Genomic DNA, 27,973 nt, shown 5'->3' on the forward strand with positions numbered 1-27,973 from the left:
GTTCTCTATGGTCTAACCCCCTATATAAACAGAAAATAAATGTAATATATAGTTCTGACATTTTTTTAAATTTGCACCCCATGCTACAAATCTTATGCCGCATACACGCTATCAGAATTCTCGTCGGAAAAAGCTCTGATGTTTTCTCTAAGGAATTCCGATGGAATTCCGCTCAAGCTGTCTTGCCTACACACGACGACGCCTACGACGGGACTAGAAAAAGGAAGTTCAATAGCCAGTAGCCAATAGCTTCTGTCTCGTAGTTGAATCTGAGCATGCGTGATTTTTGACGTGTCGGAATTACATATACATGATCGAAATTTCCGATAGAAAGTTTTTCCGTCTAGAAAATTGAGAACATGCTATACATTTTTGGCTGGCAGAAATTCGGACAGCTAAATTCCGATGGAGCATACACATGGTCGCATTTTCCGATTAAAAGCTCTCATCGGTCTTTTTCTGGCCGGAATTCTGATCGTGTGTACACGGCATTAGAGATTTTTTAGGGATTAAACTTTCTGCAAGATGCAATGATCATTAAAATAAACATGTCACAAGAGAAAATGCTAGTTGCCGGATGTTATACTGACCACCTGCCTCAACACACTGAACCAGAGACAGTATTTAGAGTCATCAAAAACCCTTACATTTTCTCTTTGTGTTTGTTATGGGTCAAGAATGGAGTATGGAAGCAAGAGTGCCAGCCTGAAAACCAGGCAAAATTTATTAATTATCCTAATTATCCTACTGACCTGTGCTCTGATCTGGGAACATTTATGATGATTTGTTGCTGCTTCATATTCAATGTCTCTCATATACCTGAATGTGGCTTGTCTTTAAAATGTATTTCCAACTTTTAGGGAAGTTTAAATAGTTTGTTTGGATCAAGCATGTTCAAACAAACTTTTTCAATTTCACCAAATGCTGGAGATCATCCTTAACTCTGACTTTTGGTTACTGATTTTGCCCTGTATTGGCTTGACCTTTGCTGATGTTTAGGCCTATTTTTACTATAGTCTTGCCTTTTTCCCTTGTGTCTTGCTTTTGTGTTGTAACATCTGCTGCTGATGGCTCTGTCCTGTCTGCTGAATATGTTTCTGTCTACCAAACTGGTACTGGTATTGTGCTACATTAACCCTGCTCACTGGGTTGTCCATAGTGCATATCCGGGATCCCATCCTGGGAGTTCCTGCAGGCAGATTTTCATCGATACCATCCTTGGCTTTGCTGAAGACCCAGTGCTTCTGATTTTGATGTGCTACTGGCTTCCTTTTGTCTTTCTTTGTTTAGACTCATTGGAAAAGGGCATGCTGCATTTAGTCAAATGCCAAGCATGTTTGCCAGTGAAAGGTGGTGAAGACCATTAGGATCCATTGACTGTGTTTGGAAGCCTTAATGATCAACTTCCTACTAGTAAGCATCTTCACCAATCTGAGTATCCAGGCATCAGCTAGATAAAAACAATGCAGATAAAAAAAAAATATATATATATATATATATATATATATATATATATATATATATGTGTATTATACCAGTTAATGCAAACCAAAACATTTCAAACAAAATAATCCTAGGAATGGACTCACCAACGGTGTTAGTCAGTAATAAGCATGTCTCAATAGCAGTAAAAATACATGTCTTGGATAAAGCAAGATAAGGTTGGCCCTTTAGTAAGGTTTTTATGGTTGTCTACTCTGGAAAATTTCCACTAATTACACAGATAGTTACATAGTTACATAGTAGGTGAGGTTGGAAAAAGACCATCAAGTCCAACCTATGTGTGTGATTATATGTCAGTATTACATTGTATATCCTTGTATGTTGTGGTCATTCAGGGGCTTATCTAATATTTTTTTGAAACTATCGATGCTCCCCCCGCTGAGACCACCACTTCTGGAAGGGAATACCACAGTAAAGAACCCTCTACAGTTTATGGTTAAACATACAGTGGTGTGAAAAAGTGTTTGCCCCCTTCCTCATTTCCTGTTTCTTTGCATGTTTGTCACACTTAAGTGTTTCGGAACATCAAACCAATTTAAACAATAGTCAAGGACAACACAAGTAAACACAAAATGCAATTTGTAAATGAAGGTGTTTATTATTAAAGGTGAAGAAAAATCCAAACCATCATGGCCCTGTGTGAAAAAGTGATTGCCCCCTAAACCTAATAACTGGTTGGGCCACCCTTAGCAGCAACAACTGCAACCAAGCGTTTGCGATAACGTGCAATGAGGCTTTTACAGCGTCCTGGAGGAATTTTGGCCCACTCATCTTTGCAGAATTGTCCTAATTCAGTTACATTAGAGGGTTTTCGAGCATGAACGGCCTTTTTAAGGTCATACCACAACATCTCAATAGGATTCAGGTCAGGACTTTGGCTAGGCCACTCCAAAGTCTTCATTTTGTTTTTCTTCAGCCATTCGGTGGTGGACTTGCTGGTGTGTTTAGGATCATTGTCCTGCTGCAGAACCCAAGTTCGTTTCAGCTTGAGTACACGAACAGATGGTCGGACATTCTCCTTCAGGATCTCTTGGTAGACAGCAGAATTCATAGTTCCTTTTATCACGGCAAGTCTTCCAGGTCCTGAAGCAGCAAAACAGCCCCAGACCATCACACTACCACCACCATATTTTACTGTTGGTATAATGTTCTTTTTATGAAATGCAGTGTTCCTTCTACGCCAGATATACTTGGACACACACCTTCCAAAGAGTTCCACTTTTGTCTCATCGGTCCACAGAATGTTGTCCCAAAAGTCTTGGGGATCATCAAGATGTGTTGTGGAGAAATTGAGACGAGCTTTGATGTTCTTTTTGCTCAGCAGTGGTTTTCTCCTTGGAACTCTGCCATGCAGGCCATTTTTGCCCAGTCTTTTCCTGATGGTGGAGGCATGAACGCTGACCTTAACTGAGGCAAGTGAGGCCTGCAGTTCCTTGGACGTTGTTGTGGGTCTTTTGTGACCTCTTGGATGAGTCGTCGCTGCGCTCTTGGGGTAATTTTGGGCGGCCGGCCACTCCTGGGAAGGTTCACCACTGTTCCATGTCTTCGCCATTTGTGGATAATGGCTCTCACTGTGGTTTGCTGGATTCCCAAAGCTTTGGAAATGGCTTTATAACCCTTTCCAGACTGATAGATCTCAATTACTTTCTTTCTCAATTGTTCCTGAATTTCTTTGGGTCTCGGCATGATGTGTAGCTTTTAAGGATCTTCTGGTGGACCTTACTGTGTCAAGCAGCTCCTATTTAAGTGATGCCTTGATTGTGAACAGGTGTGGCAATAATCAGGCCTGGGTGTGGCTAGAGAAATTGAACTCAGGTGTGGACAACCACAGTTATAGTATGTTTTAACAAGGGGGGGCAATCACTTTTTCACACAGGGCCATGATGGTTTGGATTTTTTTTCACCTTTAATAATAAACACCTTCATTTACAAATTGCATTTTGTGTTTACTTGTGTTGTCCTTGACTATTGTTTAAATTGGTTTGATGTTCCGAAACACTTAAGTGTGACAAACATGCAAAGGAACAGGAAATGAGGAAGGGGGCAAACACTTTTTCACACCACTGTATTTTCTTCTAATTTTAATGAGTGGCCACATTTCTTGTTAAACTTCCTTCTGCAAAAAAGTTTTATCCCCTCTGTGGGGTCACCAGTACGGTATTTGTAAATTTAAATCATATCCCCTCTCAAGCGTCTCTTCTCCAGAGAGAATAAGTTAATTGCGCGCAACCTTTCATCATTCATAACTAATACCGCCCAGACCCTTTATGAGCTTTGTTGCCCTTCTTTGTACTCGCTCCATTTCCAGTACATCCTTCCTGAGGACTGGTGCCCAGAACTGGACAGCATACTATAGGTGCGGCTGGACCAGAGTCTTGTAGAGTGGGAGAATTATTATCGCTTTATCCCTGGAGTTAATCCTTTTTTAATGCATGCCTATATAATGTTTGCTTTGCTAGCATTGCTGAGCCTACTAGAACCCCCAGGTCCCTTTCCTTTGCCACCCAAATGCAATAGTCTACATTAAACCTCATTTGCCATGTAGTTGCCCACCCCATTAATTTGTTCAGATCTTCTTGCATGGTTTCCATATCCTGCGGAGAAGTTATTGCCCTGCTTAGGTTACAATTGTCCATAAATAGAGAGATTGAACTGTTTACCTCATCCTCCAGGTCGTTTATGAACAAATTAAATAGGATTGGTCCCAGCACAGAACCCTATAGGACCCCACTTTTCACCCCTGACCATTCTGAGTATTTCCCATTTATCACCACCCTCTGAACTCTCCCTTGTAGCCAGGTTTCAATCCATGTACTCACCCTATGGTCCATGGCAACAGACCTTATTTTGTACAGTAAACGTTTATGGGGAACTGTGTCAAACGCTTTTGCAAAATCCAGATACACCACATCTATGGGCCTTCCTTTATCTAGATGGCAACTCACTTCCTCATAGAAGGTTAATAGATTGGTTTGTTAAGAATAATACATTATGAATCCATGCTGATTACTGCTAATGATACCATTTTCATTACTAAAATATTGTATATAGTCCCTTATCATCCCCTCCAAGAGCTTGCATACTATTGATGTTAGACTAACTGGTCTGTAATTCCCAGGGATGTATTTTAGGCCATTTTTAAATATTGCTGCTACATTGGCTTTTTCTCCAATCTGCTGGTACCATTCCAGTCAGTAGACTGTCAGTAAAAATTAGGAACAATGGCTTGGCAATTACTTAACAGTATACTTAACTATATACATACATACATACAGTACTTGTATACAGGACTGAGATCTGCCTTTTAACACTTGTTATGTAGGACAGATATTAAAAAACACATTTTTGATGGACAGTTGCCACTTTAGACAGCATTCTTACTGTTGACAAAGCCTTCCTGTTCTAGTGTGAACCGCTTGCCCTGTTCCTTGTCTTGGTGTTCCAAACACAGGAAGGGATGGGCAGTGCTTCATTGGGTTCACAGATATTAATTAAAACCTGACAGAAAAAGTTCATCATTTTGATTAAATAAATTGGCTGAAGTTAGGCTTTATGCCACTATAAGTGCAATTCCTATACCTAGTAGATAGATACAGATGCGGTTAAAACAGTGAATTGCTTTCTTCAATCAAGAAACATTTTTTGGCTTAGCTAATTATTTGGTACTATATAGACAGCAAACAAATACATTGGATCTACACCTAAATGGCAACCAAAAGTTTTGTTGAAAGTCTTTCTGAGATGGATGAATAGATGAATGGAATGAGTAAAATGTTATATCAGGCACCCCTCAGTGCAGCTTTCATAATGAAAAACACATTTGAACACATGATCTGTGTGTTCCGGCCAGTCTATACTCTGAGAAGATATTGCTAAACACACAAAATGCAGTCAAAGGGATCCCAAAAGTGATTGCTGTAAATATGTATAGAAAATAGCTTTACGTGATAAAACATAATGCTAATTTTGTATACAAATCCCAAAAATAAGAAAAAAAAAACTGAATTCTCTAAACTAAAAATGTTAATTTTTTGAGTAGAGATGTACTTAAAGCTACACGTAGACATTACATGGTAATGATAGTAAATTAAACATGCACTCTCAGATTGGTAGAGTCACATATGTATGGCTATGAGGGCATTCCTGGTCTACAAATATCAATACTTGTAGTGACTGGTTAACACAGTTGATTAAAGTAGTTGTAAAGGCTTATGTTTTTTTACCTTCATGCAGTCTATGCATGAAAGTAAAAACCTTCTGTTTGCAGCAGCCCACCCAGCCCCCCTAATACTTACCCAAGCCCCCATCTTGATCCAGCAGTGCGTACAAGAGCAACAGCTCTCCCAGGTCTCTTCCTTCTCATTGACTGAGACAATGACGGGAGCCATTGGCTCCTGCTACAGTAAATCACAGCCAGTGAGACATCAAGAATAGAGTGGGGGGGGAGGCTGAGCTCTGTGTGTGAATGGACACACAGAGCAGCTGCAGAGGAGCAAGCTGGATCGGGTGTCTCCATAGCAAGTTTCTTGCTATGGGGGCTCTTGGTCAGAAGGAGTGGTCAGAAGCACTTGTAGGGGCCCTAAAAGAGGAGGATGGGGGCTGCTTTGTGCAAAACCAATACACAGAGCAGGTACGTTTGATATGTTTGTTATTTCAAAATAAAAATCTGCCTTTAATATCACTATACATCTTCCCCCAATATTGGTCAGTTGTAGTGATAATAGAAGGGTGTTATGTTGTATGTTGTATGGTGGTGTATACACAGTATTTAATACAATTTACAATACAATATAGTTTCTGCTAAGACTTTGTTCATATATATTTGTGTTTGTGTATGCTGTAAACTATTTCTAAACAACATCTGATTCTAAAAATCATTTCTGAAATGATTGTAAACCACCCCCCCCCATTTTATCATGTGATTGTGACATTCAATTGCTGAAAATACATTTACCGTAGGTAGCTATTGATTTATTTAAAACGCACAGGCGTATAACACGCACCCTAACTTTAAGAGGGAAGTTTCAGGAAAAAAACTTTCCACGGCCCACTGCACATTACACTGACTCCTTTCCCTGCACAGTACACTGCCCTATTTCCCCGCACAGTACACAGCCCCCTTTCCCTGCACAGTACGCAGCCCCCTTTCCCTGCAGAGTACACAGCCCCCTTTCCTGGCACAGTACACAGCCCCCCTTCCCGGCACAGTACACAGCCCCCTTTCCCGGCACAGTACACAGCCCCCTTTCCCGGAACAGTACAGAGCCCCCTTTCCCGGCACAGTACACAGCCCCCTTTCCCTGCACAGTACACAGCCCCCTTTCCCTGCATAGTACACAGCCCCCTTTCCCTGTACAGTACACAGACCCCTTTCCCTGCACAGTACATAGACCCCTTTCCCTGCACAATAAACAGACCCCTTTCTCCCTATTGGCGTATAATATGTAGGCACAGTTTATCCTCTATTCTCAGGGGAAAACAGTATGTGTTATACGCCAATAAATACAGTATTTTATATTTATTTACTTCCTTGATCTACCTATATACATACTTACCAACCTATAAAGGCTAACTATGGTAGTGACAATTACAATCTTTTGAAGCTGAAATCAAGGTGTGAAATTTATTGCATTGATTTTAGCTTTGGCCAGTGTGGACATGCATAAGCCATACCTGTGGGACCACTGTGGAAGCAGAGAATTACTGCAGTTGTCATTGCTAGACATGTGCATTCGTTTTCGTCCGAATTTCAGGTATTTTAGTTATCGTTTTAACAAACGATAACGAAAGCGCACAATCCGAAAAATGAAAGATCTGACATAAACAAATGCTTTATTTTTATTTTCGTTTTCATTGTGATAACAGTTCGATATAGATAGGACATGACGCTGACAATAACAATCTGTGTCTATCGAACCTGTGGTCAAATGTGCCTAACCTTAATTCTATTAGTCCAGTATTATTCTACATAGAGAGAAAAGATTTGAGATAGAGTGAAAAGATTTGACACAGAGAGAAAAGATTCAACATAGAGAGAAAAGATCGCTGCTGGAATTGGGTGGGAGAAGTAAAATAAAAATGATGATGATGATGAATGTTATTGGCTGATTGTAACCAAAGAGGAGGAGCAGTAAAATAGCTAGAACTAAGTACACACGTACAGCCAACTTACACACTGAATCATTTCAGAAGACAGTAAATCTTAGCTGGTCCATTTGTCAGAGAACCTAAATTATTTAGCAATTAAGCATAAGCACAGCAGCAGAACAATAGTGAAGCAAGCTACAGTTCAACTTAACTTTTTCATAATATTCTGCTGCTATTGTGTTAGTGTTGTGAACTTGATAGTGATACTAGTGTTGTTAGTGTTGTGATAGCCTCAGAAGCTGCACGTGTTGTGGGGTGGGGGGGGGATTTATTATTATAGATTCTATATTATAGCTTGAGATTCTATATACCCTATCTTGTTACATGCCTGATCAGTGATCACTATCACCAGTCCATTTTGTGTTTGAACTGTATACATTCAACACGAATGACAAAGATTCGACAAAGCAGCGAAAAACATACAAACTTTGAATCTTTGGCTTATGGGGTCTGTCAAAAGTTCTAAGAAGATTCGACAGAGTAGCTAAACTATACGGAGTCAGTTTAGCTGCTCCGTTGAATCTCCTTCAATGGCAGATTCGACCTTAATTAATTTGGATTTTTGAACAAATGCAATTTTTAACGAAAAACAAAATAAATAAAAACTAATTTCGGGAGTTACTAAATAAATGTATTTTTCAGACGAAAACTAAATTCCGAAACAAAATATTTCAGTGTGCACATGTCTAGTCATTGCTACTACAAAGATTTCCGCTGCCCTCTGGATGCTGTGCTGAGCAGCTGCCCTGCTGCATTGTGACAAAAGGTAGTCGCTCATTCAGCATCGGTACCAGACACAGAACACCTTGCAGTTTTCTAAGTGCAATACAGTATACAAGATTTTAGTAATGAAAACTGTATAATTTGCAATAATTAGCATGGATTCATGAAGAATCGTTCTTGCTAAACCAATCTATTACCCTTCTATGAGGAGGTAAGCTGCCATCTAGATCAAGGAAGGCCCGTAGACATGGTGTATCTGGATTTTGCAAAACCATTTTTCTCCCATAAATGTTTACTGTACAAAATACGGTCTGGCATGGACCATAGGGTGAGTACATGGATTTAAAACTGGCTACAAGGGCGAGTTCAGAGGGTGGTGATAAATGGAGAATACTCTGGATGGTCAGGGGTGGGTAGTGGGGTCCCCCAGGGTTCTGGCCTGGGGCCAATCCTGTTTAATTAGTTCATAAACGACCTGGAGGATGGGATAAACAGTTCAATCTCTGTATTTGTGGATGACACTAAGTTAAGCAGGGTAATAACTTTTCCGTAGAATCTGGAAACCTTGCAAGAAGATCTGAACAAATTAATGGGGTGGGCAACTACATGATAAATGAGGTTTAATGCAGAAAAATTAAAAATAATGCATTTGGGTGGCAAAAATATGAATGCAATCTACTCACTGGGGGGGGGGGGGACCTCTAGGGGAAATCTAGGATGGTAAAGGACCTGGGGATCCTAGCAGATGATAGACTCAGATGATAGACATGCAACAAAGCAAAAAGAATATTTGGCATGCATTAAAAAGGGGATTCATTCCAGGGATAAAGCAATAATTCTCCCACTCTACAAGACTCTGGTCCGACCACTGTCCAGTTCTGGGCACCAGTTCTCAGGAAATATATACTGGAAATGGAGCGAGTACTAGGGATGAGCTTCGTGTTCGAGTCGAGCGTACGTTCGACTCGAACATTGGCTGTTCGTCCATTCGGGCGAAATCCGAACACTTGGTCCGTTCGCGTCAAAATTCGCGTGGCGCTCACGGCCCACAATGCACTGCGATGGCACAGTGCATTGCTGGCTCATGATTGGCCAAGCATGCACTGTGACCCCGCATGCTTGGCCAATTGCAGCGCCAGCAGCGAGGAGAGCCATGATTGGCCACAGGCAGGATGCCTGTGGCCAATCATAGCTCAGGCTGTGTAGTGCACGCCCCACACTATATAAGGCCGCCATTGCGGCGGCCTCATGTAGTGTGTTGGCGTCTGAAGCAGTGGGTGTTCTGTGTACCTTCAACACAGTACACACCGATCGTTTTCGGCTGATTTTCTATCTTGCTGTTGTGTAGTGGTTATTGTCTGCGTGCCCTGACCGCAGTATACACCACTATATTCACCTCACCTATATAGCTAGTGATCTATCTTTAATAATAGAGCTTGCAGTCAGTAGTGTTAGGAGATAGTGCGTGCTGTCTGCGTGCTCTGTACCTAGTACATACCGCTATATCCACCTACATAGCTGTTCTCTATTTGAGCCCAATTGCCATCTGAAGGAGTTATTGGAAGTTGTGTGTGCCTCCAGCACAGCACAGTATACATCTGTATATACCCCTTTATCTCTGCTGTTCTCTGGTTATTGTCTGCGTGCCCTGACCGCAGTATACACCGCTATATTCACCTCACCTATATAGCTAGTGATCTATCTTTAATAATAGAGCTTGCAGTCAGTAGTGTTAGGAGATAGTGCGTGCTGTCTGCCTGCTCTGTACCCAGTACATACCGCTATATCCACCTACATAGCTGTTCTCTATTTGAGCCCACTTGCCATCTGCAGGAGTTATTGGAAGTTGTGTGTGCCTCCAGCACAGCACAGTATACATCTGTATATACCCCTTTATCTCTGGTGTTCTATAAAAAAGGCATCTGCAGGAGTTAGTGGGTGTTGTGTGCCTCCAGCACAATATAAACTACCCAACTGCTGTTTTACCCAAGTCCCTTCAGGCCATTACCATGTCTGGAAGGCCAGCAAGGAGAGGCAGACAGGCGCGAGCCGATAAAAGAGGGCAAGCAGGCTCTGTGTCTAGAGACAACAGTGCTGGTCGTGGACGCGGTGCATTGTCATCAGCACGTGGCCATGGGACATGCTTGTCCTTCTTTTCGGCAGCTGGACATGTTGAACCGCAACATGCCAACAACTTGGTAGAGTGGATGACCAAGCCCTCTTCATCCTCCTCATCCTCTCTCACCCAGTCTCAGGGTACTAGCAAAGCAGCTGCCAACGCATCGTCTTCCCTCCTCTCAATGTCATCATCAGTGACTCCTTCCCTAGACCCACCACGTCCTCCTGAGGAGTCTCCTGAACTCTTTGAGCACAGTGTTGGGTACATGCTCCAGGAGGATGCCCAGTGTTTTGTGGGCTCTGATGATGACACTCAGCTAGAGGAAGGCAGTAGCGTGAGCGCAGAGAGAGGGGATGCTCAAGAAGGACAGCAATCTGGCAGTCATGTTCCACAAGCTGCAGCATACTGCCAGGTTTGCTACAGCGATGAAGAGGGAGGGGATGATGAGGGCACTGACTCCACGTGGGTGCCTGGAAGGAGAGAGGAGGAGGAGGAGGAGGAGGCACATGTCCAACGAGGCAGGATGCCCTCCGGGGGCCAGCTTAGGGGCAGCACACCGACTGAATCACACCGCAGAGCTCCGCCTGTGCAGAGCGTTGCCTCTGCGCGTTATTCTAAAAGTTCTTTGGTGTGGGCCTTTTTTGAGACGAGTGCATCAGATCGCACCGCTGCTATTTGCAACATATGTCTCAAGCGTATCTCACGTGGCCAAAACATCAGCCGCTTGGGCACCATATGCTTGACCAGACATATGTTGACCTGCCATGCAGCTCGTTGGCAAGCGTACCTCAAAGACCCACACCAAAGAACAAAGCGGACCTCTCCTTGCTCCTCATCAGCTGGCATCTCCAACACCACTAGACCTTCAGTCCTCTCTGAAACCTGCTCTGAGAGGAATGAAGGTGTAGAATTAGGTGTGTCACAGCCAAGTGCTTCCGGGAACTCTGCTAGCGGTACACCCACGTCCGATTATAGCAGGCAAATGTCCCTGCCCCAGCTGCTGGACCGGCGGAAGAAGTTCACTCCCAGCCATCCACATGCCCAGCAGTTGAATGCTAGCTTGGCTAAATTGCTAGCACTTCAACTGCTGCCTTTTCAGTTGGTAGACTCGGCCCCCTTCCGTGAGTTTGTACAATGTGCGGTTCCTCAGTGGTAGGTCCCCAAACGCCACTTTTTCTCACGGAAGGCGATTCCGGCTCTCTACCGGCATGTGGAAGGCAATGTCCTTGCCTCGCTGGACAGGGCGGTCAGTGGTAAGGTGCATATTACCGCTGACTCATGGTCCAGCAGGCATGGACAGGGACGTTACCTGTCTTTCACCGCCCATTGGGTCACTCTTCTGGCTGCTGGGAAGGATGCAGGACAAGGTGCAGTAGTGTTGGAGGTTGTTCCGCCACCACGCCTCCAAAATGCTACTATTGGTTGTGACACACCTCTCTCCTCCACCCCCTCCTCTTCTTCTTCCTCCATGGCCTCTTCCAGTGCTCTGTCCTCAGAACCAGCGGTGCTCCGTAGGCGTTCCAGGGGCTACGCAAGTACGCAGGCAAAACGATGCCATGCCGTGCTTGCACTGGTTTGTTTGGGGGACAGGAGCCACACTGGGGTGGATGTTTTGTCAGCTCTGCAGGGGCAGGCCAAGAGGTGGTTGACGCCACGCCAGCTTAAGCCAGGAATGGTGGTTTGCGACAATGGCACCAACCTCCTCTCCGCCCTCCGACAGGGACAACTGACCCATGTGCCCTGTGTAGCTCACGTCCTTAACCTGGTGGTGCAGCGGTTCTTGGGCAGGTACCCCGGCTTACAGGATGTCCTGAAGCAGGCCAGGAAAGTCTGTGTGCATTTCCGCCGATCATTTAATGCCTGTGCTCGGCTGGCTGAGCTCCAAAAGGAGTTGAACCTGCCCAAGAACCGCCTTATAAGTGACATGCCCACCAGATGGAACTCAACATTGGCCATGCTGCAGCGGCTGCACACGCAGCAGAGGGCCATCAATGAGTACCTGTGCGACTACGGCACCAGGACAGGGTCAGGGGAGCTCGGTTTTTTCACACCACGCCAGTGGGGCATGATCAGGGATGCATGCACTGTCCTGTCACCATTTGAGGAGGCCACAAGGATGGTGAGCAGTGACAGTGCATGCATCAGTGACACTGTACCTCTTGTCCACCTCTTGGAGCATACGCTGCGTGGAATAATGGACAGGGCACTTGAGGCAGAACAGAGGCAGGAAGAGGAGGACTTCCTTGCCTCTCAAGGCCCCCTTTATCCAGACAGTGTTCCTGCTGTGCCACCCATCACACAGGAAGAGGATGAGGAGGAGGAAGAGGAGGAGGAGGATGATTGTGTCAGCATGGAGGTGGAGGCTGGCACTCAGCATCAGCATCAGCAGCAGCAGCAGTCTTGTAGGGATGATTTACAGTCCCAAGAAACACGTGGACTTGTACGTGGCTGGGAGGAGGTAGCTGTGGATCATGTTGCCCTTAGTGACCCAGAGGACTCCGGACCGAATGCCTCAGCTAACCTACGCTGCATGGCCTCCCTGATCCTGCAAAGCCTGCGGAAGGATCCTCGTATTCTTCGGATCAAGGAGAGGGACCATTACTGGCTGGCCACTCTCCTTGATCCACGGTACAAGGGTAAGGTTGCCGACCTTATCTTGCCATCGCAGAGGGAGCAGAGGATGAGACATCTCCGGGAGGCCTTGCAGAAAGGTCTGTGCAACGCGTTCCCAGAGACTGGGAGGTTACAAACTCCTGTTCCTGGACAACGTGTTGCTGAGGCATCGGTCAGAAGGAGCGGTGGAGAAGGTGGCCGTCTGACTGATGCTTTCAGACAATTTTTTAGTCCGCAGCCCCAAGGTATGATCGGTTCCAGCACCCATCGCCAACGTCTGATTTACATGGTGCAGGAATACCTAGGGGCAAGGTCAGACTTGGACACCTTTCCCACCGAAAATCCTCTGGCTTACTGGGTCTTGAGGATGGATCACTGGCCAGAGCTTGCACAGTATGCAATTGAGCTACTGGCCTGTCCTGCATCCAGCGTTCTTTCGGAACGCACCTTCAGTGCTGCTGGTGGCTTTGTTACCGATCACAGGGTGCGCCTGTCCACCGAATCAGTTGATCGACTGACCTTCATCAAGATGAATCAGTCTTGGATCACCCACAGCTACCAAGCACCTGAAGCTGATGTAACAGAATAATTTTTTTTCAAATACCACATCCCTTCAAGACTGCCTATGCTGATGCTGAGTGACTGTCCTGTTATGTTGATTGTATATTCTCTTCCTCCTCCGCTGATATGTTGGAAGAACATTTCTGGTTCTGGTTGATGCCATCAGCCCAATTTTTCTGCCCCTGTTTAACAGGGGCGTTTAAGTACAATTTTTGATGCAATGCTTTGCAGCAGGGCTAATTCCTGCAATAAAACTAGAGTATATGGCAGAGGTTGCAGTGTGGTGGCACCAGCACCAGTGCCTAAGGCCCAATTTTTCTGCCCCTGTTTAACAGGGGCGTTTAAGTACAATTTTTGATGCAATGCTTTGCAGCAGGGCTAATTCCTTCAATAAAACTAGAGTATTTGGCAGAGGTTGCAGTGTGGTGGCACCAGCACCAGTGCCTAAGGCCCAATTTTTCTGCCCCTGTTTAACAGGGGCGATTAAGTACAATTTTTGATGCAATGCTTTGCAGCAGGGCTAATTCCTGCAATAAAACTAGAGTATATGGAAGAGGTTGCAGTGTGGTGGCACCAGCAGCAGTGCCTAAGGCCAAATTTTTCTGCCCCTGTTTAACAGGGACATGTAATTACAATTCTTGATATAATATTTCACAGGAGGGCCCCTTCCTGTGCCCACCCAGAGTAACGGTGAGGACTTATAGTGTTGTGGCACCAGCACCACAACCACCAAAGGTCAATTTTTCTACCACTGTTCAACAATGGCATGTAATTACAATTCTTGATATAATCGTTCACAGCAGGGCGCTCCAGCGCCCACCAAGAGTCACTTTGAGGGCTTACAATGTTGTGGCAAAACCAACACCTTGTTCCGCCATTTCTGCAGAGCATATAGGGCAGGCCCCTACTTTCAAACATCCAACTTACAAACATCTCCTACTTGCAAACGGAAGGAGACAACAGCAAGTGAGATGAAAAAAGATGGACGACAAAACAAATTATACAGGGGTGATAACCCTTCCCTATGTTTTCCAAAAAGCTTAAAAATCGTTTTTTTGACTGGAGCTACACTTTCAAAATGTACCAGTTGAAAATTACAAACAGATTCAACTTAACACAACAAACCTACACAGTCCCTGTCTTGTTTGCACCGCCTGTATACTGCTGTTCTGAGTATATAGGGCCTGGGGGCCACACGCATTTCCTTTTTTTAATATGGGTACAGGGTTCTCCTTAATATGCGTACAAGACCCAAATAGGCTGGTAATGGGCAGGGAGGGCTACCCATGCCATTTTTCTGAATGATTTTCAACCATATTGCAGGAACCAGATATAACATTAAAACCGCAAGCAGTTTTAAATGGTGTTATTTCCGTTAAATGTCATTTTGTGCAGGGACTGTTCTAAACACGGGAAACACGTGGCACTTCACAGGCATACTACAGACACCCCTCAGGCACCATATTTACAGGAATATTTCGCTTTTTTTTCACTTTAATCGTCATTAAAATCAGTGCTCCCGCCAAAACGGCCATTTTTAAAAACATTTTAGGCATTGACCCATGTCCCCTGGGGCAGGAGCCAGGTCCCCAAACCCTTTTTAGGACAGTATCTTGCATATTAGCCATTAAAATGAGCACTTTTCATTTCAAACGTTCGAGTCCCATGGACTTCAATGGGGTTCTAACGTTCGTAACGAACGTGGAGTCCGTTCAAAAGTTCTGGTACGAACCGAACCGGGGGGTGTTCGGCTCATCCCTAGCGAGTACAAAGAAGGGCAACAAAGCTAATAGGGACTGGAGGATATTAGTTATGAAGAAAGGTTGCGAGCACTGAATTTATTCTCTCTGGATAAGAGATGCTTAAGAGGAGATATGATATAAATTTACAAATGCCATACTGGTGACCCCACAATAGGGATAATAGGGGCAGAGTGTTTAACAAGACACGTGGCCACTCATTAAAATTAGAAGAAAAGAGGTTTAACCTTAAACTGCCTAGAGGGTTCTTTACTGTAAGAATGGCAAGGATGTGGAATTCCCTTCCTCAGGCGGGGGCATCGATAGTTTAAAAAAACTATTAGATACGCACCTGAACGACCTCAACATACAGGGATATACAATATAATACTGACATATAATCGCATGCATAGGTTGGACTTGATGGACTTGTGTCTTTTTTCAACCTCCCCTACTATGTAACTATGCAACTAAATGACTAAATGACTATAAAGTGTTCTCTGACTGGACAAGATAGAGATTGTGCCATCACTGCTGCCTTTCCACCTCATCCAAACAGAGAATGCCTTGCTTTATTGAGAGAAATGGCAGGAATTCTGTGAATGGTACCCATGCCAAGTGAGTGACCCTCTGTTGTTGCATTGCAGACAGGCAGCTGCTCGGCACTGCACATGAAAGGCCACAGTGATCAATATAGTAGCTGCAATTACTACCGTGATTCTGTGCACTCCCACAGGCATGGCATGGAATATGCATACTTATACTGGTTCAAGCAGGACCAAAGTATCTACGTAATTAAATTCATACCTGGAGTTCATCTTTAAGGTGCAAGGCCCAATTTCCTGGTGGATTACAGCTACCTATTAAAAACGATCTAAATTTTTTGTTTTACCCACAAAAAAGGCATGTGCAATCATACAAAACTTAGCCTTATCTATACTATTAGGTGAGTTGCTTTAAAACAGGAAAGCTAATGTTAACACATTCACTGCTATGCCCATGAAAGATACATCAAGTCATCCCCATTTTATTTCTAGGCTCATTGTTAGTTTTGTGGCTATTTCAGAGGACGCAGATAAAGATCAGGAACAGCAGTTGTGTGGGCTTGGAAATGTGGACGTACAGACTTAACTAAGATGGTCCTTTGTGATTCAATATACACCTTCCCAAAACTGAAATTGGGATTTTGGATGGAGTGAACCTATAAAATCTAGGGGGTTGATTTACTAAAACTGGAGAGTGCAAAATCTGATGCAGCTGTGCATAGTATCTAATCAACTTCCAACGTCAGTTTGTTTAACCACTTAAGCCCCAGACCATTTTGCTGGCCAAATCCCAGAGCACATTTTGTGATTCGGCACAGCGTCGCTTTAACTGACAATTGCGCGGTCATGCGATGTGGCTCCCAGAAATATTTACGTCCTTTTTTTCTCACAAATAGAGCTTTCTTTTGGTGGTATTTGATCACCTCTGTGTTTTTTATTTTTTGCACTATAAACAAAAGTAGAGCGACAATTTTGAAAAAAATGCATTATTTTTAACTTTTTGCTATAATAAATATCCACAAAAAATATATAAAAAAACATTTTTTTTTCCTCAGTTTAGGTATAGATATGTATTCTTCTACATATTTTTGGTAAAAAGAAATTGGAATAAGAGTTTATGGATTGGTTTGCGTAAAAGTTATAGTGTCTACAAAAAAGGGGTTAGTTTTATAGCATTTTTATTATTATTATTTTTTTTTATACTAGTAATGTTGGTGATCTGCGATTTTTATCAGGACTGTGACATTCATTTCAGACACGTTGTACAATTTTGACACATTTTTGGGACCATTGTCATTTACAGCGATCAATGCTACAAAATTGCACTGATTACTGTAAAAATGACACTGGCAGTGAAGGGTTTAACCACTAGGGGGGGCTAGGGAGGGGTTAAGTGTGTCCTGATGAGTGATTCTAACTGTTAGGGGACGTGGCTATGAATGACACTTCACTCATCATAGCTCCCGATCACAGGGAGCTATGATCAGTGACAGTGTCACTAGGCAGAGTGGGGAGATGCTAATGTAAGCAAGCAAGCGTGAGACGATCGTGGGTATCCCCACGGACATCAAGTCCACAGGATCCGTGATCCTACTCACGGAGCTCCCTTCAGGGTCGTGCATGCCGCTAGCGGTTACGTGACCATGCGGTGGCAAATTCAAAGGGACGTACCTGTACGCCCATTTGCCCACCAGTGCCTTTCTGCCGACGTAAATCTACATACAGCGGTCGGCAAGTGGTTAATTAGGCTTTGACAATAAAACATGAAAACGGATTGGTTTTGCACTCTTCATTTTTACAAAATCAACCCCAATCTGTCAGCCTACTAAGTAGAATGTTTCTACATAAAATACATAGTTATCCTTTTGCTTGCAGAAGCACTGGTATAATGACTTGTAATAGCAATCTTGGGAGTAAGAAGCACTGATGATGGAAGTACATACGTGGCAGGATAAGCTCATTATCTTCCTACTCCCCTCATGTTGTTTCGTTACTAACCATTCAATTCTACTATGACATATAGGCAGAGAATTCATTTAGTGGCCCCATCGTGCATTGCCCTTGGTTAGTATATGTATTGCTTCCCTTGAATACATATCGCACATCTAAAAATCAATGAAAGGTGTACAAAACGCTGCATGTATTCATGGATGGCTTTCATTTTTATTGCTGGGAAATCATCATAAATATCTATCCTTCACCAAGAAATCAAGAAAAAAAGCATGAGTTATTTCTCAGGTAGAATGATATGTGAGGCTTGAAATGCAATTTCCCCGAACAGACTTTAAGTCTCTGTTGACAAATGCCTAATGATGCCCTGAGCAGAAAAGTATCTAAGCTGAAATTTCACAAATTATTTCCACTCAGAACCAGCATGACAAATGCAGCCTCATGTCCTCTGTAAGCTCCTAAATAATCCTTACCCCCATTTCACATACATAGGGGATACTGTTATGCTCACAGAATAAAGAAACAAAATGAAACCATTATTTCCATTAAGGCTCTTCAAGGAAATGCTTCAGGTGAAGCAATACAGGAATCCTTAGCCATGTTCACATAAATAGATATTTGTAAGTGGAATGTGGGGCACATGTAACCCTTTAATTAAGTTATTTGTTTTTATAGAAATAATTAAAGCTAAACTCTAGCTTTCCAGAAGTAGCAATAGCACTGCTTTTTGCCTCCTGGTTTTAGAAGAGCACTTCCAAGACCCTGTAGGTCTTCTTCTGGTCACGTTAGATTACTAGCAGGAAAGAAGAAAGGGAAAGTGCTAACGTCATTGGAAAGCGGGAGCAGCCAAGCACACCACTTGCAGCCTAGTATCCAGATGCAATGTTTACTGAAATTGTTACGTGTAAATAGCGCTAACAGAAATCAACAAATAGAGATGATGGTGAGGTTTTGTACTACTCTGTTCATGGCTAACATTCATCCATCTTTCAGTCCTTCATGTCCAGGTCATTTTTTGCTATTCAGCACTGCTCTATTTTAACTGCCAATTGTATCTTCATGCAATGCTGTACCCAAATAAAATTCATATCATTTTTTTAACACAAATTCTTGCTTTCTTTTGGTGGCATTTGATCGCCACTGTATTTTTTATTATATAAATGAAAAAAGACAGAACATTATGAAAAAAAATATATATTTTACTTTATGAGTAAAAGAGGAAGTGGTGCGCTGTACGATGGTGGAATATGCCTATCGGCAAGGGCAATATACTGAATCCACAGTTAGGAGGTGCAGAATAAAGTTTAGGATAAACTAATATAAATAAAAACACAATAAAAATATGAGCCTGTGTGGCATATTAAATAAAATAATAATACTTATTAGTGCTAATATAAAGTTTAGAGCATCAATAAATACAGTACAATAAAAACGGTGTAAAAATAAACAATATCAATTCCAAAGTGCAGCGTGTTGCAATAACCAAAATCGCATAAAGTGCAAGTGCTCTGGTGTAATGCACATAGGCAAACCTTCAAATATATACAGGAATATTGTGACAAACAATACTGGTGTATTAAACAAATGTCCGTTTCAAGTGAAAAGTGCTGCGATTATTCCTATAATCGCACGGGGTGTGACTTCTTCAACATAATAATTTGTGAACAATGTGGGAGTATTGCGATGGAGAGGGCAGTGGTGCTGGTGATGGGGGATATATCCTTTGTGATTCCGTGTATACTGATGATGGGTGTCCCCTTACCTCACCGCTGTAAGGTAACAGCATATATAAAGATCTTTAGGATCCTTTGGCGGAGTTTCCCTTTAGTGTGGAGTTCCCAGGTCCTGACAAATGGTGTGGTCCCTTTAAGGGATTTCTCTGGGGTATTGCAGTAAGGGTTCCTTAATGGTATAGCGTGTATGTGGGTTTAAACAGACATGGAGGAAGGGTACTCCATAGTGTAAGATGTTTCAACAGTCAGATTTATTTATTTAAGATATATAAGAATACTCACAAACACAGAGTGTATACAGGCAATGTACAAACGAGCTGCGGGCTCGGTCTACGTCACTTCCGGTCGCTTAGTGTCCCGACGCGTGTTCGTCACGGGTCACGTGACTTCATCAGGGGATGTTTTACATTATGCTATCAAACATATACAATAAAAAAAATCAAATGTCTTCATTAATTTAGGCCAAAATTGATTGTGCTACATGTCTTAAAAAATACAATTAATTGTATATTGATTTGTTTGCATGAAAGTTATGGCGTCTACAAGCTATGGTATATATAATGGAGTTTTTTTTATTGTTACTAATACTAATGGTTTGTAATCAGCGACTTATAATGGGACTGCAAAAGTGTCGCAGGAAATCTTACACTAACTACTGTAACTGACATCACTAGTAACACTAATGCAGTGATCAGTGCTAATACTATACACTGTGACTGTACTAATGACACTGGCTGGGAAGGGGTTATCATCTAGGGTAATCAAGGGGTTAAATGTGTGCCTAACAATTTTTATTGTGTGTATTATGTATTATTATCTTTGTTTCTTATCCCTGCTTTGCAGGGATAAGAAACAGATGGATCATTCCCTCTGTTTAGAGCCCTGTGTTGACTGTCAATTGGACACAGACAATCAGCAGGTCTCGGGTATGATTCATTGGCCTGGGACCGGCTGACAGGCTCGAAATGTGTATAATCGCAGCGGGTGCCGGCGAAGGAACACACATGCACATGTCTTAAATACAGAAATAGGCAGCAAAGTATCAGCAAAGTACCAGTACTTTTCTTTGCTTGTGAGGGCCACCCATCTGCAGTACATTTTGGGGTGGTCAGCAAGTGGCTATTGGTAAGTTTTTGGTCACAGATTTACTTTAATTCTCAATAAATGTGCACTTTACATTTACAGAATAACATTGTTTTCCATTTATATAGTACATCAATTTGTTCTCATTAATACATAGTAACTTTTGACAAAAAGCCATAAATAGCCATGAATAAATACAATTTTGATATCTTATCACTGAAGGTAAACCAAAAGATAAGTCTTCAAGTGTCAAGAGTACTTTAGATAGAATAACGTTGTTTTTCATTTACATAGTACATCAACTTGTTCTCATTAATACATAGTAACTTTTGACAAAAAGCCGTAAATAGCCATAAATAAATACAATTTTGATATCATATTACTGAAGGTAAACCAAAAGATAAGTCTTCAAGTGTCAAGAGTACTTTAGACTACTTAGACATGCAGTATGTAACAATAAACAAAAATTCCATAAAGCAATATTTGGCAATAGACAGTCTTTTTAGTAGCCCATCAAGAAATGTACCAAGGCAAGCATCAGCCAAAGATTAAATAGAACATTATCATTTTTAAAACCACAATCACTCATGTTATCACAATCTTTAAACATTGAATACATTCATTGCCCTGTACCATTTCTGATAGATGTATTTGCATTAGAAAATGGATCTAGTTCAAAAATTCCTTTATGCCCAGCCAAATATGTGTCATTGTTGTGCATTGTAAAGGTAAGCCAGATTACGCTTAGCTTTCTTGAAAAATCCACATGGAAGGAAACATTTTTTTAATGCTCATTGATCAGCTTAAGCTGTATCTCTCCTTCGTACAAAAATCCAGCTGGCAAATTTGCCTTTCTCATCAAAATGTCTGCCTTTGGTTTCGAGCATGCCCTTCTTGGCTGATTGTCACAAACCGGCCTAATTTTGCTAGCAGATTGTAAATCATTTTTTATTGCATATGCAGCTCTAGCAGAAAATAGCTGGAGATGAATTAAGACAAACTCTTCTTACAGCCTTTTCAATCCCCACTGAACAAAAAAGGTGGAAAATTATCGAACAGTATTCAATTTTCAATGTAGCTTGTTAATAATTTGAAATATCATTGATGATAAGGGTAGATTATGTATCTACATAATTTCTCTTGGCCCACAGTGATCTAATTAATTAACATAATTGGTAAATCGTATTCAGGTTAAGCTACACACAAAGATAGAGGCTCAAGCAGGACATTTGGTGAATATACAGTATGTGTTGGCCCTACTAAACTTTCCTCTGAGGATTTCAAACATTTTGCTCAACAGATCTGGATAGGAAGCATCAAAACATTTTTCTGTATGCATTTCTTTCACCTTTTGAAGGCAGATTTAAAAACATTTTGCTGAAAGCACATATTACTGATCTGTAAACCTCTAACAAGATTTGAGTAACAGTGGTGATTCATGTATAATTTTCCCTCTGGACCTTTCACTGGGAGAATTCCAAAATTTCAAAAGTAAAAGTCAACACCTTAATAGTCTATAATTAACACAACTTATAATCATGGTATATTATGCAGCACGGAAAATGTCAACGTCAATTTAGACTTAGACTGGGGTGTAAGTCAGTGGGGGGGACTTTTTCTTTTGCTCTAGCTCTTTGGAGCCTTTGAGGCTGGAGATATATTCTCATTACAAGTAATGACAGCTAATAGAGTCCCCTGCAGTCTTGAATCTAGGTAATACATTGTAATGTAGTTCTATAAAAAAAGTCACTACTTTTATGATCAGCTAAACCACATCCAATATGGCTGTAAACACCCTATAATGAAGATGAATGGTGATGAAGACCTGGTCACTAATGGCAACAATAAATTGCATATAACATCTGCAAAAAGCTTTTTGTTCCTAGGAGAAGACACTGATTGTGCTGGTAATATTGTACACAGTTTGTGTTATAGCTCCGTCACATTTAATTTAAGATACAGCTTATGGCTGTTTGGATGCCTCCAAGCTATGTCATAAACTGTACAATGGAAAACAGCAGAAAGAAACGTTGCAATGATCTTATTGGTGTCTGCGTCTGTTGTAATCTGACATAAAACACAAAATGATGAATTGGGTCAAACCTTCCCAAGTAAAGCAAAGCCAAGTCCACTGCGAGAGCCAAAGATATTACGCTGCATTAAATTCAGTGTCAAAAATCTGTAATAGTATTTTTATAGAAATACGTGAATTGCTTCTGAGGTATAGGTGAGTAAAGAGCAACAATACGAAAATCCTCCATCACTGAGTCCAGTTTGTCAGAGCAGAAGACCTAATTTAAAGCTGAAGTTTAGGTATGTCAAGTTTTACATAGTTACAGCTTGGACCAATGTAAGTATGGATGTGCCATATCTGTGGGATTCCATTGGAAGCTAGAAATCACTGTAGTAGGCACCATTACTACAATGATCTCCACTAGCCCCTGAGTCCTATGCCAAAAGGCTGCCCTGTATTGCTCTACATTGTGAAGGAGGAGGTGACTCATTGTGGAGGACGAGGTCATTGTGGAGGAGGTCACTCGCTAGGCACAGGCCTTATGAATACCTTCCCACCCAGCCTATAATAGATTGATGGCCAGGGGGGACATTCCTCCTTCTGAGTGGATGTTATATGATGTCTTCTCAGAAGGCCCCACTCGCGTGACTTCAGTGCTGCGCAGTTTAGCAATCTGTCACCAGCTGTGTCCAGTGGACTGATCGGTGTGCCAGCTCACTGATGGTACAATGTGACTGCTGTGACCAAGCACAGCAGATCACATGACAGTTGTAAACAATGGATGGCTTTCTTTGAATGCCATCCATTGTGTATGTACAGTTATGTTGCTAGCTGGGATTGGTCAATGTGATCACATGATAAAGACAGAGCCAATTACAGCCCATCTGTAGCATGTGATTAGTTCTAGCCTATCGCAGCTAATCACAACAAAACAGACTGAATGAATCAGCTTCATTCATTTAAATGCTAATAGTAATTTAATTCACTGATGTAAACAATCACAATGTGTGAAAAAAAAAAAAAACCCGATCACTTCCCCAGAGTAGTACAATGCTACTATGGTAACATTATATTGTTTTAGTAATGGAGTTGTCACATATCTGGTGGAGATCAAGCTGTGGAGGGGGCTTCTCTTGCACCTCCTGTCCAACACCCCTGATAGTGATGACAGTGGACACAGAGTGGCACGAGGGCCAGTGTGACGGTTGACTCTGGCTGTACTTTGGCAGGAACCAGGTAACTTGAGAGTGCTGGACCGGAACTGAGGACAGGAGCTCCAGGACACTGGATCAGTAGCTGGAAGCATAGCCGAGACGTAAGCCAAGGGTTCATCAGCAGCCAGGCAGAGCAGGTACCGAGTCGTGAGGCAGAGGCAAAGACGGGACACAGGCTGGGTTCGGTACACAGGCGGGCAATGCGGCACAGGAACATCAGGCAGAAGCGGAGTCAAACACAAGTCGGGGTCACAAGTAGGCAGGCGGAGGTCAAGAGGTGGTTCAGGCAAGCCAGGTCGGAATGCAAGAAACAGGTTCAGGATCGGGTAATCAACCACTAGCTGAAGAGACCACTCAGCAAGTTGTGCATGTCACTGGCAGGTTTAAATAGGCGGATTGGCGCCAATGCGTGCACGTGCGCGCACACGCACATCAACATGCGCTTGCGCATCAACGCGCACACATGCGCGCATACGCACGTTCGGACGTGTCTTTTCTTGAGCATTTCCTGGATTGTCCATGCCTGCGCACCACTGTGCGCTTGTTGCCCGGGTTTCCCTTACAGGTGTCCTTGCTCGCACCAGTTATATGATGATGCTGCTGCACTCCTGACAGTATGTTTATTTTTTTTTATTTCTTAATTTTCCAAAACATTATGACAAAAAATTACAACTTCAAAAAACGTTCCTCTTACTAAATATCTTGGGCCGTCTACTTTCCAAAAAGGGGTAATTTGGGGGATATTTGTACTGTCCTGACATTTGGGCCTCAAGAAATACGGTTGTCAGTATATCAGAATCATAGTTTGTGGTCTCTAACTCTCCTATAGACTAAATAATATACATTATAATAATAATAATATACATTGATTTGGGTTATTTTCACCAAAGAAATGTAGCTGGCCTACATCTATGAATAACAATTATTTATTTGCAAGATTTTATACCAGAAATGAACAGAAACACTTTCTTTTCAAAATTTTCAGTCTTAGTTGTGTGAACAAAATTATAAAAATTTAGTTTGGGTACAGTGTTGCATGAACGTGAAATTTTCATTCAAAGTGCGACATTGCTGAAAGCTGAAAATTGCCCTTGGCAGGAAAGGGGTCAAAGTGCCTTGTATTGAAGTGGTAAGGAACACTGCATTTTCTCAATTAATACAAAGCATTCTGTGAATAGATGAACTGGAGAGGTGGGGTGGTGATGCCGTGATCCATACCTTATTCAGGAGGGGCCCTCTGGAGACCCTGATGTAAGGTGGGACCCTGAGGTAAGGGGGGCTCTCTGGGGACCCCCGATGTAAGGAAGGCTCTCTGGGGACCCTGATGTTAGGAAGGCTCTCCGGGGACCCTGATGTAAGGAAGGGGCTCTCTGGGGACCATGATGTAAGGGGGCTCTATAGGAACCTAGATGTAAGGAAGGGGCTCTCTGGGGACCCTGATGTAAGGGGAGCTCTCTGGGGACCCTAATGTAGGGGGGCCCTCTGGGGACCCTGATGTAGGGGGGCTCTCTGGGGACCCTCAAGTACGGGGAGCTCTCTGGGCACCTGATGTAAGGGGGGCTCTCTTGGGACCCTGAAGTAAGGGGGGCTCTCTGGGGACCCTGATGTAAGGAAGGGACTCTCTGGGGCCCCCTGATGTGAGGGGAGGCTCTCTGGGGACACTGATGTAAGGGGAGGCTCTCTGGGGACCCTGATATAAGGGGGAGCTCTCTGGAGACCCAGATGTAAGGGGAGCTCTCTGAGGACCCTGAAGTAAAAGGAGGCTCTCTGAAGACCCTGATGTAAGGAAGGGGCTCTCTGGGGACCCTGATGTAAGGAAGAGGCTTTCTGGGGACTTTGATGTAAGATGGGCTCTCTTGGAACCCTGATGTAAGGAAGGGGCTCTCAGGGGACCCTGATGTAAGGGGGGGCTCTCTGGGGACCCTGATGTAGGGGGGGCCTCTATACACACACACACACCCACACACATATGTGTGTGTGTATATATATATATATATATATATATATATATATATATATATATATATATATATATATATATATATCTAGTGCTCCTTAGGCCAATTCACCAAATACTGGATCCAGAAGCACATCCAGCATTTATGTGAAAAGAACTGCATTTACCCTCTCATTGAACCTTTTCCCATGAGAATTGTATTGGTTGTTTCACCCAAGGAACATGTTTTAGGTTTGCAGAAGGTATGTAACAAAGGAGGTCTTTTCTTTGTAGAGAAATAACCCTCATATATTGATTCATTTGGCCAGTATGTTTTTGTTTGTTTTTTACCTGGGGAGGGCAATGGATCTTTAGCTATGTATTAGCTATACATAGACAGCACCCTCTGTGGCATGGCAGTGTTGTCTCTATTTATATGGTGTACATTTTATATGGTGTATTTCATTATCATGGTAACAGTACTTAGAAGTGTTCATATTTTATAGACCTTGACAAAATACTTGTGGATATATTGAGTGGATAATACTTATTTTGTAATCAGGTTTGTAACCTGTTTTTTGATGTGGTAATAGAATTTGTATGCCCTTTATTCTTCAAAGTGCCAGTTGTTACTTTTTATATACTACATCATAAGGCAACTGAGAGCAATTGAAAATGACCGTTCCTATGCATAAATAAATGCATATTAGAATTACCTAACTTGTTTTGTCTTGGAAACAGTTGTGTATTTTTTAATATGTTATTATTTCCAATAAAAAAACATAAACCCTCCTAAAGAGCATTTCTCTACCTTGAAGATAAAGCAAACAATATATAGTAATATTGCTAAAGAAAAATACTCTTTTCATGTTTTCCAGGCACAGTGATGTGAACAACGAGAATGCCAGCCGACAAGGTTCATCTCTGAGTTCAGGGTTAAAAGTACATGGAAACGTATCTTCTGAAAATGAAAATATAACAACTACATTGGTGGCCAACAAAGGGAACATAACACCAACACTTGGAAGAAGACGCTCATCTCCAGCAGAAGATACATTTTCACGTTCTTCATCTGCTCTTTCTGAGTTTTTAGAAGAAGTGAGAAAGAAAAGGGCAGCTGAAAAAGATCAGACTTCCCTAGTTATAGAAGAAACATCATCGCTGCCTATTTACCGTACAACTGGTGCTTCTTCTCTCCGAAGATGTACACGCCTAAATGATGATGAGGAGGAAGATTTCTCAGTTGCTTTAGGGAAACTTGCAGATGACAAACCTGCATCAGGTCAAGGATTAACTCGTTCAGCAAGCCTTCGATGCTTACCTTCTGAAAAGTCTGACCCCACGCTATCACCTGCAGTTAAACGAATGGCAAGATTTGGCTCTTATGAATCTCTCCAACAACCTCCAGTTGTAGGGAGAGAGAGTGCTCCTTCTTTAAAGCTAAGGCCTTGGAGGAAATGTCTTGAAGCACCAGTGGAAGAGGCTGCAGAAAATGATTTCGGAAACCAGCCTCTTGTGTTTCAGAACAAGAGGTTTTCACAACTGGCAGATGATGAAAATGAAGAAAGTGTATCAAACTGGAAAGTACCCAGTCTTAAATATGAGAGAAAATTGCCTGATGACAATGATGACATCCTGCCTGCTCTGAAAAAGTCACAATCAACGTTAAGTTTATCTAGATATTCTAGGGATAGAAGAGAAGGTCAGCGACCACTCAGTGTCCACTTTGGAGATCTACCCACAAATGAACCAAGTCTTTCCACTGGTGTATTAAAAAGCGCTTTAAAGAAAAGCTCTAGCATTGGTGAGGATTTAGGAAATCTGTCTGATTCTTCATCCTCATCTGGATCTGTTTTTTCTTGCAAGAGTGCAGATAGTATCAAAAGTCAGCCCCGTGCTCAAAGACTAGAAGGAGAAGGTATTTCTGGGAAACTAGTAACATCAGAATTAGCACAAGAAAATAAAAGACCTGAGGCAGAAGGCAAAGAAGATGATGTGAATAGCATAATGATGAAATATCTTCGCAAAAATGATGAAGAACAAGGTAAATGAAAAAAGAAACAACTTTAATTAAACATTTTAAAGCTTAAAGA

The 27,973-nt window shown here is 42.4% G+C and overlaps 1 protein-coding gene across 3 annotated transcripts in view; it reads left to right on the top strand.

Annotated features, from left to right (window-relative positions):
- MYO18B (myosin XVIIIB) overlaps positions 1 to 27,973 on the top strand; it is an 861,659-nt gene that overhangs the window by 827,309 nt on the left and 6,377 nt on the right. For all 3 annotated transcript variants that reach the window (XM_077461361.1, XM_077461362.1, XM_077461363.1), the window contains one exon: positions 26,759 to 27,924. In XM_077461361.1, the coding sequence (XP_077317487.1) occupies positions 26,759 to 27,924 (1,166 nt within the window). The remainder of the gene's footprint in view (positions 1 to 26,758; positions 27,925 to 27,973) is intronic.

This window comes from Lithobates pipiens, unplaced genomic scaffold (genome assembly GCF_037356315.1).
Source record: "Lithobates pipiens isolate NorthernLeopardFrog02 unplaced genomic scaffold, aLitPip1_a1.2 Scaffold_3, whole genome shotgun sequence".
Taxonomy (NCBI): Eukaryota; Metazoa; Chordata; class Amphibia; order Anura; family Ranidae; genus Lithobates; species Lithobates pipiens.